At 49.8% G+C, this 12,731-nt stretch overlaps 1 protein-coding gene across 1 annotated transcript; it reads right to left on the bottom strand.

Moving 5' to 3' along the window:
* Window positions 1–8,409: 8,409 nt before the first annotated feature.
* On the bottom strand, window positions 8,410–11,698 carry LOC138358098 (leucine-rich repeat and coiled-coil domain-containing protein PF3D7_0703800-like). The gene is made up of 3 exons (XM_069315578.1): window positions 11,610–11,698; window positions 9,905–10,035; window positions 8,410–9,452 (listed from the first exon to the last, which is right to left on the bottom strand). The coding sequence occupies exons 1-3, from the start codon at window positions 11,696–11,698 to the stop codon at window positions 8,410–8,412; spliced, it is 1,263 nt and encodes a 420-aa protein (XP_069171679.1).
* Between the last annotated feature and the right edge of the window lie 1,033 nt (window positions 11,699–12,731).

Here is a 12,731-nt window from a genome sequence, read left to right on the forward strand (position 1 = left end):
TACGTAATACAGGCTGTATGACTACGTAATACAGGCTGTATGACTACGTAATACAGGCTGTATGACTTCATAATACAGGCTGTATGACTACGTAATACAGGCTGTATGACTTCATAATACAGGCTGTATGACTACGTAATACAGGCTGTATGACTACATAATACAGGCTGTATGACTACGTAATACAGGCTGTATGACTACATAATACAGGCTGTATGACTACATAATACAGGCTGTATGACTACATAATACAGGCTGTATGACTACATAATACAGGCTGTATGACTACGTAATACAGGCTGTATGACTACGTAATACAGGCTGTATGACTAGGTAATACAGGCTGTATGACTACGTAATACAGGCTGTATGACTACGTAATACAGGCTGTATGACTACGTAATACAGGCTGTATGACTACGTAATACAGGCTGTATGACTACGTAATACAGGCTGTATGACTACGTAATACAGGCTGTATGACTACGTAATACAGGCTGTATGACTAGGTAATACAGGCTGTGTGAAAAAGCATGCGTAAAACCGTGTAAATCGTGTCGGATTCGTTCTCGAGTCACAATTCGGATTTCCGGGTTCGAATCCCAGTCAGAACAGAAATGATTGCGCGCGTTTCCTATCGCCTAATACTCCTGTTCACCTAGCAGTAAATACTAAATAGGTACTAAATAAGTCAGCCAGTGGCTGAGCGGACAGAACACTGGACGCTTTATCCTGTGGTCCCGGGTTCGATCCCGGGCGCCGGCGAGAAACAATGGGCAGAGTTTCTTTCACCCTGATGCCCCTGTTACCTAGTAATAAATAGGTACCTGGGAGTTAGTCAGCTGTCACGGGCTGCTTCCTGGGGGTGGAGGCCTGGTTAAGGACCGGACCGCGGGGACACTAAGCCCCGAAATCATCTCAAGATAACCTCAAGAAGATAACCACTTCACTTCTCAGTGTATTGTACTTGTTCGCTACACTGACACTTGGGCCATTAGCTCTAACACCTTCACGCTCATTGGCTGACTCCTGAATATTTTGTATGTCGTGATTTTGTCTCCTCTCTATCAAGTCTTTCAGTGATGGGAAGTGTAATTCCTTTAGCCTTTCCTCGTAACACACGTCTCAGCTCTGGGGCTGTTGTGATGCACCTCTGCACCTCATCCACCCTCATTATGTGCTCCATGAAGAAAAAGACTCTAGTGCTGCATATTCTAAAATTGGTCTAACGTATGTGACGTTACATGGTCTTGAACGATTCCTTGTTCCTATTTCTAGAGGGAGTTGTGTTATTGAGCAACATTTCATAAGCAGCTGATGTCTATTTGATATTATATAACCTCACACGGGCTCACCATAGCCCGTGCTACTTGGAACTTTGTTCCAGATAGCGAATCTTTATCAACAACATATCAGTCTCCGTGGTGTAGTGGTAAGACACTCGCCTGGCGGTCCGCGAGCGCTATGTCATGGGTTCGTATCCTGGCCGGGGAGGATTTACTGGGCGCAATTCCTTAACTGTAGCCTCTGTTTAACGCAACAGTAAAATGTGTACTTAGATGAAAAAACGATTCTTCGCGGCAGGGGATCGTATTCCAGGGACCATAGGATTAAGGACTTGCCCGAAACGCTACGCGTACTAGTGGCTGTACAAGAATGTAACAACTCTTGTATATATCTCAAAAAAAAAAAAATTCATATGGACTTCGGGAGATAGGATCAGTGTGATTTCAAGACCCTTGGCTTTTTCTCTACCCTATTCTATAAGTCCTTTCTCATTTCGTGCACTGTGTTCGACCCCCCCTTTTCCTAGCATTTAGCTATATTACTTAGCAATTGATGTAGTTAAACTCGAACATCCACCTTTTTGGACCATTCCTTCAGTTTAGCTGTTTGCTACATTTCCTTCCCGGCTTGGTGCCTTCTTTTGATAATTATTTAAGTCAGTAAGTTAGGGGCCTCGTAGCCTGGTGGATAGCGCGCAGGACTCGTAATTCTGTGGCGCAGGTTCGATTCCCGCACGAGGCAGAAACAAATGGGCAAAGTTTCTTTCACCCTGTATGCCCCTGTTACCTAGCAGTAAATAGGTACCTGGGTGTTAGTCAGCTGTCACGGGCTGCTTCCTGGGGGTGGAGGCCTGGTCGAGGACCGGGCCGCGGGGACACTAAAGCCCCGAAATCATCTCAAGATAACCCTATTGCTTCTTTAAGACTGTCACCGTAGAAGATTTCATAATGTTTATCATCTGCAGCAAACACTGAGAAGGAGAACTTTTCCTTTCTGGAAAATCTTTCACATTTATCAGGAACAAGACAGGTCTTGTTCCTTTATTATTAACTACTGACTTCTGTAGGACCCAGATGGTAATATTTAATCTCTCTGAGGTCTCTACCTCTCTCTCCCACCCTCCTGTACCCCTCCCATTCACTCTCCCACCTCCTGTAACCCTCCCATTCACTCTCCCACCTCCTGTACCCTCCCATAAGATGCTCGAGTCACAGTGTGTCAACGTTCTGTCAACGTTTCCGACGTCTGGTTAGCAGTGTTGTTAGGCCTGAGGTCAGGGACGGCTGAGACTTGACTGGGTTCTGAGGTCAGGGACGGCTGAGACTTGACTGGGTTCTGAGGTCAGGGACGGCTGAGACTTGACTGGGTTCTGAGGTCAGGGACGGCTGAGACTTGACTGGGTTCTGAGGTCAGGGACGGCTGAGACTTGACTGGGTTCTGAGGTCAGGGACGGCTGAGACTTGACTGGGTTCTGAGGTCAGGGACGGCTGAGACTTGACTGGGTTCTGAGGTCAGGGATGGCTGATACTTGACTGGGTTCTGAGGTCAGGGACGGCTGAGACTTGACTGGGTTCTGAGGTCAGGGATGGCTGAGACTTGACTGGGTTCTGAGGTCAGGGATGGCTGAGACTTGACTGGGTTCTGAGGTCAGGGACGGCTGAGACTTGACTGGGTTCTGAGGTCAGGGATGGCTGAGACTTGACTGGGTTCTGAGGTCAGGGATGGCTGAGACTTGACTGGGTTCTGAGGTCAGGGATGGCTGAGACTTGACTGGGTTCTGAGGTCAGGGATGGCTGAGACTTGACTGGGTTCTGAGGTCAGGGATGGCTGAGACTTGAATGGGTTCTGAGGTCAGGGACGGCTGAGACTTGACTGGGTTCTCTGGGATAACTTTTGTCGCTCTCTGAGGATTTTTGTCCAGAGCGGCTCTGTGTGTGTCCTTGTGAAGGGTAGAGGCTAGGGTAGAGGGTAGAGGTAGAGGCCTCTAGGTAGAGGGTAGAGGTAGAGGAAGGGTAGAGGCCTCTACAGTAGAGGCTCTGTAGAGGTGGTCCACGCGAGGTGCTCCAGACACTTGTACAGCTCTGTAGTAACAACTTTCTCTTCCTTCACTACCCACCAGGACCATTATGTGCACTACTCTTGTTGGGGGGAGTATGCTGTGAGGGGAGTATGCTGTGAGGGGAGTATGCTGTGAGGGGAGTATGCTGTGAGGGGGGTATGCTGTGAGGGGAGTATGCTGTGAGGGGAGTATGCTGTGAGGGGAGTATGCTGTGAGGGGAGTATGCTGTGAGGGGAGTATGCTGTGAGGGGGGTATGCTGTGAGGGGGTATGCTGTGAGGGGAGTATGCTGTGAGGGGAGTATGCTGTGAGGGGGTTATGCTGTGAGGGGGGTATGCTGTGAGGGGGGTATGCTGTGAGGGGAGTATGCTGTGAGGGGAGTATGCTGTGAGGGGAGTATGCTATGAGGGGGGTATGCTGTGAGGGGAGTATGCTGTGAGGGGGGTATGCTGTGAGGGGGTATGCTGTGAGGGGAGTATGCTGTGAGGGGAGTATGCTGTGAGGGGAGTATGCTGTGAGGGGGGTATGCTGTGAGGGGAGTATGCTGTGAGGGGGGTATGCTGTGAGGGGAGTATGCTGTGAGGGGAGTATGCAGTGAGGGAGTATGCTGTGAGGGGAGTATGCTGTGAGGGGAGTATGCTGTGAGGGAGTATGATGTGAGGGGAGTATGCTGTGAGGGGGGGTATGCTGTGAGGGGAGTATGTTGTGAGGGGGTATGCTGTGAGGGGGGTATGCTGTGAGGGAGTATGCTGTGAGGGGAGTATGCTGTGAGGGGAGTATGCTGTGAGGGAGTATGATGTGAGGGGAGTATGCTGTGAGGGGGGTATGCTGTGAGGGGAGTATGTTGTGAGGGGTATGCTGTGAGGGGGGTATGCTGTGAGGGAGTATGTTGTGAGGGAGTATGCTGTGACGGAGTATGCTGTGACGGAGTATGTTGTGAGGGGATATGCTGTGACGGAGTATGCTGTGAGGGGATATGCTGTGACGGAGTATGCTGTGAGGGGATATGCTGTGACGGAGTATGCTGTGAGGGGATATGCTGTGAGGGGATATGCTGTGACGGAGAGAGGGAGCATGTTGTGAGGGAGTGAGAGAGGGAGGGAGCATGTTGTGAGGGAGGGAGTGAGGGAAGGTGAGGTGGTAGAGACAGGGTCGAGGGAGGGGCACCCGACCTTGTAACACTTGGCTGCCCGCGCACTCTCCCCCTCCCTCACACTCCCTCCCTCACTCCCTCACACTCCCTCACTCCCTCACACACCACTGGTGTTAGGACCACTGGTGGTGAGCTTTCCCTTGTGTTAGGACAACAGGAAGCAGCTCTATGAGGTGCTAGTAGCTCTGTAGCGCCGTGAACTATGTAGATATGATAGAGCCCAGTAGGCTCAGGAACCTGTACACCAGTTGATTGACAGTTGAGAGGCGGGACCAAAGAGCCGAAGCTCAACCCCCACAAGCACATCTAGGTGAGTACAACTAGGTGAGCTCACACACACACACACACACACACACACACACACACACACAGCTGAAGGAATGGTCGAACAAATGGTTGTTAGAGTTTAACCCAACCAAATGTAATGTAATGAAGATAGGTGTAGGGAGCAGGAGGCCAGATACAAGGTATCATCTGGGAGAGGAAATTCTTCAGGAGTCAGAGAAGGAAAAAGACTTGGGGGTTGATATCACGCCAGACCTGTCTCCTGCAGCACATATCAAGCGGATAACATCAGCGGCATATGCCAGGCTGGCCAACATACGAACGGCATTCAGAAACTTGTGTAAAGAATCATTCAGAACTTTGTATACCACATATGTCAGGCCAATCCTGGAGTATGCAGCCCCAGCATGGAGTCCATATCTAGTCAAGGATAAGACTAAACTGGAAAAGGTTCAAAGGTTTGCCACCAGACTAGTACCCGAGCTGAGAGGTATGAGCTACGAGGAGAGACTACGGGAATTAAACCTCACTTCGCTGGAAGACAGAAGAGTTAGGGGGGACATGATCACCACATTCAAGATTCTGAAGGGGATTGATAGGGTAGATAAAGACAGTCTATTTAACACAAGGGGAACACGCACAAGGGGACACAGGTGGAAACTGAGTGCCCAAATGAGCCACAGAGATATTAGAAAGAACTTTTTTAGTGTCAGAGTGGTTGACAAATGGAATGCATTAGGAAGTGATGTGGTGGAGGCTGACTCCATACACAGTTTCAAGTGTAGATATGATAGAGCCCGATAGGCTCAGGAATCTGTACACCAGTTGATTGACGGTTGAGAGGCGGGACCAAAGAGCCAGAGCTCAACCCCCGCAAACACAACTAGGTGAGTACACACACACACACACACACACACACACACACACACACACACACACACACACACACACACACACACACACACACACACACACACACACACACACACACACACACACACGGCGTTGAATTTTGTTTCCAAAGGAAATCTTGCTTGACCAACTTGTCAAGAGTTTTTTGACTGCAGTCAACCAAGAAAGCGAGAGAGGAATGAGCAGAGTGCCTCTTCCTGGATTGTCAAAACTCTCCAGACTGTTCTTAACTCTCCAGACTGTTCTTAACTCTCCAGACTGTTCTTAACAAGAGACTGCTCTTGCTAAGTAAAGACACAGGTTGGCTTATAGGGAAGAATGACATATTAAACCTCACTCAATATTTTTTTGACGCCCTAAAGCATTTCAGGGAAGAGACAGAGGGTCACAGGGTAAAAGGGGGACACTAGAAATCATTATTTGGAGAAAGGCAACAAGTGGAGTACCTCAAGGACTGGTTATCTTGAGATGATTTCGGGGCTTTTAGTGTCCCTGCGGCCCGGTCCTCGACCAGGCCTCCACCCCCCCAGGAAGCAGCCCGTGACAGCTGACTAACACCCAGGTATCTATTTTACTGCTAGGTAACAAGGGCATAGGGGTGTAAGAATCTCTGCCCATTGTTTCTCGCCGGCGCCCGGGATCGAACCCGGGGCCACAGGATCACAAGTCCAGCGTGCTGTCCGCTCGGCCGACCGGCTCCCAGCGGACCAGAGGCCTGACCTAAGAGGATAGACTGAGAGAACTCTCCCTCACGAGCACTGAGAAACAGGAGGGGGTATGATAAGGAACATTTTGCCAGAAATTCAACCCTTAAGCTATAACCAGAGGCTAAAGGAAAGGAGAGATGCATCAGAGGAGATATGATTGCGACGTATGAGATCCTGAGATAGAGAAGATGGATATGCAAGGTTCGAGGTAAAGGGGATAGGTGAAGCCACAGGTGGAAACTAGCGCCTGACATGAGCCCCAGAGAGGTGGGGCTATATGCGTTCAATCGTTAACCTGCCGTAAGACCAATTACAGTCACCAACCTTAACACCAAATATGACAGAACCATTGTTGTTGTTGTTGTTTTAGATTCAGCTACTCAGAAGAAAAAGTATTAAGTAGCACGGGCTATGGTGAGCCCGTAGTGGACTTAGCTGGCACAGGAGCGGGGCAAGTAGCACGGGCTATGGTGTGCCCGTAATGGACTTACCTGGCACAGGAGCGGGTCAAGTAGCACGGGCTATGGTGTGCCCGTAATGGACTTACCTGGCACAGGAGCGGGTCAAGTAGCACGGGCTATGGTGAGCCCGTAGTGGACTTAGCTGGCACAGGAGCGGGGCAAGTAGCACGGGCTATGGTGTGCCCGTAATGAACTTAGCTGGCACAGGAGCGGGGCAAGTAGCACGGGCTATGGTTAGCCCGTAGTGGACTTAGCTGGCACAGGAGCGGGGCAAGTAGCACGGGCTATGGTGAGCCCGTAGTGGACTTAGCTGGCACAGGAGCGGGGCAAGTAGCACGGGCTATGGTGAGCCCGTAGTGGACTTAGCTGGCACAGGAGCGGGGCAAGTAGCACGGGCTATGGTGAGCCCGTAGTGGACTTAGCTGGCACAGGAGCGGGGCAAGTAGCACGGGCTATGGTGAGCCCGTAGTGGACTTAGCTGGCACAGGAGCGGGACAAGTAGCACGGGCTATGGTGAGCGCTAGACTGGTCAATATAAGAACTGCCTTTATAAACTTGTGTAAGGAATCGTTCAGGACCTTGTATACCACTTATGTAAGACCAATCCTGGAGTATGCAGCTCCAGCCTGGAGTCCATACCTAGTTAAACACAAGACGAAGTTAGAGAAGATTCAGAGGTATGCCACCAGACTGGTCCCGGAACTGAGAGGAATGAGCTACGAGGAAAGGCTAAAGGAGCTGAACCTCACAACCCTGGAAAGCAGAAGAGTAAGGGGAGACATGATAACCACCTACAAAATTCTCAGGTGAGCCACAGAGACGTTAGAAAGAACTTTTTCAGTGTCAGAGTAGTTAATAAATGGAATGCACTAGGCAGTGATGTGGTGGAGGCTGACTCCATACACAGTTTCAAATGTAGATATGATAGAGCCCAGTAGGCTCAGGAATCTGTACACCAGTTGATTGACAGTTGAGAGGCGGGACCAAAGAGCCAGAGCTCAACCCCCGCAAACACAACTAGGTGAGTACACACACACACACGCACGCGCGTTACCTGCCCTTAATTTGCGTCTGTCTTTTCCTTCGTGTTATCGTAGCTGTGTTTTCTGTTCCATTTTGCTTGGCACTGTTTGGTAGTCTTAAAACACATCCGTTAGTACACCGACACACGTCCGCCCCCCCCCCCCCTTTCCCCTCTCCCCTACCCCCTTCCCCTCCCCCCTACCCCCTCCACCTCCCCCCTACCCATCCCCCTACCCCCTCCCACCCCTCTCTCCCGTACCCCCTTGACGCATATCCGCTCCCAGGACGACTGGCACTCCTGTAGTAACTTACGCAGTGTTCTACATTTCTACACCTTTTCCTTCCCCTTGTGTCTCTCCGTCATGTGTCTTTAAAAAAAAAATGTACGACTAGTGCACGCACGCACGCACACACACACACGCACGCACACACACACACGCACGCACACACACACACGCACGCACACACACACACGCACGCACTCGGGGAGGTCCGGAGGTAATGTGGATGAATCTTGTTACTCTTAAATGACTACAGACCTAGAAATCTTGAACCAATCGTTAGTATCCACGACCTCCCTTAACCAATCGTTAGTATCCACGACCTCCCTTAACCAATCGTTAGTATCCACGACCTCCCTTAACCAATCGTTAGTATCCACGACCTCCCTTAACCAATCGTTAGTATCCACGACCTCCCTTAACCAATCGTTAGTATCCACGACCTCCCTTAACCAATCGTTAGTATCCACGACCTCCCTTAACCAATCGTTAGTATCCACGACCTCCCTTAACCAATCGTTAGTATCCACGACCTCCCTTAACCAATCGTTAGTATCCACGACCTCCCTTAACCAATCGTTAGTATCCACGACCTCCCTTAACCAATCGTTAGTATCCACGACCTCCCTTAACCAATCGTTAGTATCCACGACCTCCCTTAACCAATCGTTAGTATCCACGACCTCCCTTAACCAATCGTTAGTATCCACGACCTCCCTTAACCAATCGTTAGTATCCACGACCTCCCTTAACCAATCGTTAGTATCCACGACCTCCCTTAACCAATCGTTAGTATCCACGACCTCCCTTAACCAATCGTTAGTATCCACGACCTCTCTTAACCAATCGTTAGTATCCACGACCTCCCTTAACCAATCGTTAGTATCCACGACCTCCCTTAACCAATCGTTAGTATCCACGACCTCCCTTAACCAATCGTTAGTATCCACGACCTCCCTTAACCAATCGTTAGTATCCACGACCTCCCTTAACCAATCGTTAGTATCCACGACCTCCCTTAACCAAACGTTAGTATCCACGACCTCCCTTAACCAATCGTTAGTATCCACGACCTCCCTTAACCATCCATTAGTATCCACGACCTCCCTTAACCAATCGTTAGTATCCACGACCTCCCTTAACCAATCGTTAGTATCCACGACCTCCCTTAACCAATCGTTAGTATCCACGACCTCCCTTAACCAATCGTTAGTATCCACGACCTCCCTTAACCAATCGTTAGTAACCACGACCTCCCTTAACCATCCATTAGTAACCACGACCTCTTAAACAAAACTCAAATAGGTTGAACACCTAGAAGGTAATGACATAATAACGATCAGACAATATTGTTTTCAAACAGGAAGATCATGTGTAAGAAATCTACTCTGCTTTAATGATAGAGCTAAAGAGATACTACAGGAAAGAGGTGGTGGCTGACTGGTGGTGGTGGCTGACTGTCCATCTGGACAGTCACCCTGTCCAGATGGACAGGCTGACTGTCCATCTGGACCTCAAAAAGGCTTTTGATAAAGTCCCATACAAGAGGCTGTTCTGGAAACTGGAATAGGTAGCAGGGAGTTAGACAGCTGCTACGGGCTGCTTCCTGGGGATGTGAGGCGGGACCAAAGAGCCAGAGCTCAACCCCCGCAAGCACAATTGGGTGAGTACACACACACACACACATATATACACACACATCGTGTACATGTTCCTTTCGCGTTTTGATACGCATACGGCCGGTGACCCCGAGGGTGGTGAACTTTGACCTGTGCTTGTGTAATGTTTGTGATCCTGACATTTGCCTGAATGATTGATTTATGTTCGTGGGCTTGACCTGTAACCTGGGGGCAGACATAACACCAAATCTAATGACAAAGGCCCACATTAGCATATACATATATTAGGATGATACATATACCTTCTGTGTATATGTATCATCCCGGCCAACTTCCGTGTTGTCTGAATTTACCTGAATTTTACCTGAGGGCCACACTCTCTAGTGGTCTCGACGAGGACAGTGGATGCAGATTCTGACCAAAATCAGATTCTGACTATGATCTGATCAAAATCAGATTCTGACTATGATCTGACCAAAATCAGATTCTGACTATGATCTGACCAAAATCAGATTCTGACTATGATCTGATCAAAATCAGACTGACACTGCTGATTTTGTGTCAGTAGTGTCAATTTATTCAGCAGTGTCTTGGCATTTACGACTTCGACGGGTAGGTGGTTCCGTGGGTTTATAACTCTATAGGTGAAAAAGCACCTTTTTTTCTGTCTTGCATTGTTACTTCTTGAGACCATTGCTCCTTGTTCGTGTTACTTCTTAACTCTTTGAAGAAGTCTTTAAGCAGTCTCCGTGGTGTAGTGGTAAGACACTCGCCTGGCGTTCCGCGAGCGCTATGTCATGGGTCCGTATCCTGGCCGGGGAGGATTTACTGGGCGCAATTCCTTAACTGTAGCCTCTGTTTAACACAACAGTAAAATGTGTACTTGGATGAAAAAACGATTCTTCGCGGCAGGGGATCGTATTCCAGGGACCATAGGATTAAGGACTTGCCCGAAACGCTACGCGTACTAGTGGCTGTACAAGAATGTAACAACTCTTGTATATATCTCAAAAAAAAAAAAAAAAAAAAAAAAAAAAAAGTGGTCGTTGCTCTGTATATTACTAATTTCGACGAGATGAGCCTTGTCATGTCTGGTTTGCAGTGGACAAAGGAGCCATCCTGGTCCTTACCTTGAGGTGATTTAGGGGCTTAGCGACCCCGCGGCCCGGTCGTCGACCAGGCCTATCTAGAACCTAGGTGAGACCGCTGTGTGTATACAGGCTGGACTTTATACAAGGCCAAAAGCTGGGTAGGTAACAAGACTTGTTCCTAAGGTGAAGGACCTAAACTACGAATTGCTAGGAGCTGCCATTGACCCCTTGAGGTTATCTTGAGATGATTTCGGGGCTTTAGTGTCCCCGCGGCCCGGTCCTCGACCAGGCCTCCACCCCCAGGAAGCAGCCCGTGACAGCTGACTAACATCCAGGTACCTATTTTACTGCTAGGAGGTAACAGGGGCATAGGGTGAAAGAAACTCTGCCCATTGTTTCTCGCCGGCGCCTGGGATCGAACCCAGGACCACAGGATCACAAGTCCAGCGTGCTGTCCGCTCGGCCGACCGGCTCCCTCTACCCCTTGCTATCTAGGTGAGGGCAGGGTTAACAATGGATGCAAGAAAGGAACAACCCCACGATGATTCCCCGCCAGACTCGGGAAAAAACGGGGAATAAGCAGGCAGTGAATCTGTGCAATATTCCAGGAGGCCGTAACAATAGAGCAAGGGGAGGAAATGCCCCAAAGTGTGAGGGACGGTGACACATCAAGCAAAGGCGGTAAGGAGACACCTAGTGAGGCTGGACATGTCTTAAGACAGCGGGGCCTACCTTGAGGTGGTTACCTTGAGGTGATTTAGGGGCTTAGCGACCCCGCGGTCCGGTCGACGATCAGGCCTCCTCGCTGCTGGACTAGTCATCCAGGCTGTTGGACGCGGCTGCTCGCAGACCAGACAAGATCTCACCATGGGTGCTAAGAGAGGCAGCTGAAGCCCTGTTCTGGCCGCTGACTGTCATGAATAACGGCAGTGGGAACAGAAGAACTGTCAAGAGCTGTCAAGACTGACACAAGAGGGAGACAGACTAGAGGCATTGAACTACAGAGTAGCAGGCATTACTTACTACTCGGAACAAAAGTTGCAAGTAGCACGGGCTATGGTGAGCCCGTAGTGGACTTACCTGGCACAGGAGCGGGGCAAGTAGCACGGGCTATGGTGAGCCCGTAGTGGACTTACCTGGCACAGGAGCGGGACAAGTAGCACGGGCTATGGTGAGCCCGTAGTGGACTTACCTGGCACAGGAGCGGGGCTGGAAGTGGGACCAAAGAGCTGAAGGTTGACCACTAAATGCACAACTGGTGAGTATCCCAGTTGTGCATTTAGTGCACAACTGGTATACTCACCCCCATACACATCTGACTTATACACAGAAATACACAACCTAAGAACCCCACACACACATCTTGGCCACCCTGGCGTCCTGTCCTCCAAAATACCTAATCTCGCAACTTGACCCACATACACCTGAACCTGCGCACACCTGCGTCCGCTGATTCACATATATATATACACACTCGTATCCCATATATTACATGGGTTACGGGCTATTCATGCCCGTGCCACCTCTTGGGTGACTTAATCTTCATCAATCAACCATACATTACTCTTGCTTCCCCCCCCCCCCACACACGAGAGAGAGAGAGAGAGAGAGAGAGAGAGAGAGAGAGAGAGAGAGAGAGAGAGAGAGAGAGAGAGAGAGAGAGAGAGAGAGAGAGAGAGAGAGAGAGGGAGGGAGGGAGGGAGGGAGGGAGGGAGGGAGAGAGAGAGAGAGAGAGAGAGAGAGAGAGAGAGAGAGAGAGAGAGAGAGAGAGAGAGAGAGAGAGAGAGAGAGAGAGAGAGAGAGAGGGAGGGAGGGAGGGAGGGAGGGAGGGAGGAGAGAGAGAGAGAGAGAGAG

Source organism: Procambarus clarkii, chromosome 81, assembly GCF_040958095.1.
Source record: "Procambarus clarkii isolate CNS0578487 chromosome 81, FALCON_Pclarkii_2.0, whole genome shotgun sequence".
Classification (NCBI taxonomy): Eukaryota; Metazoa; Arthropoda; class Malacostraca; order Decapoda; family Cambaridae; genus Procambarus; species Procambarus clarkii.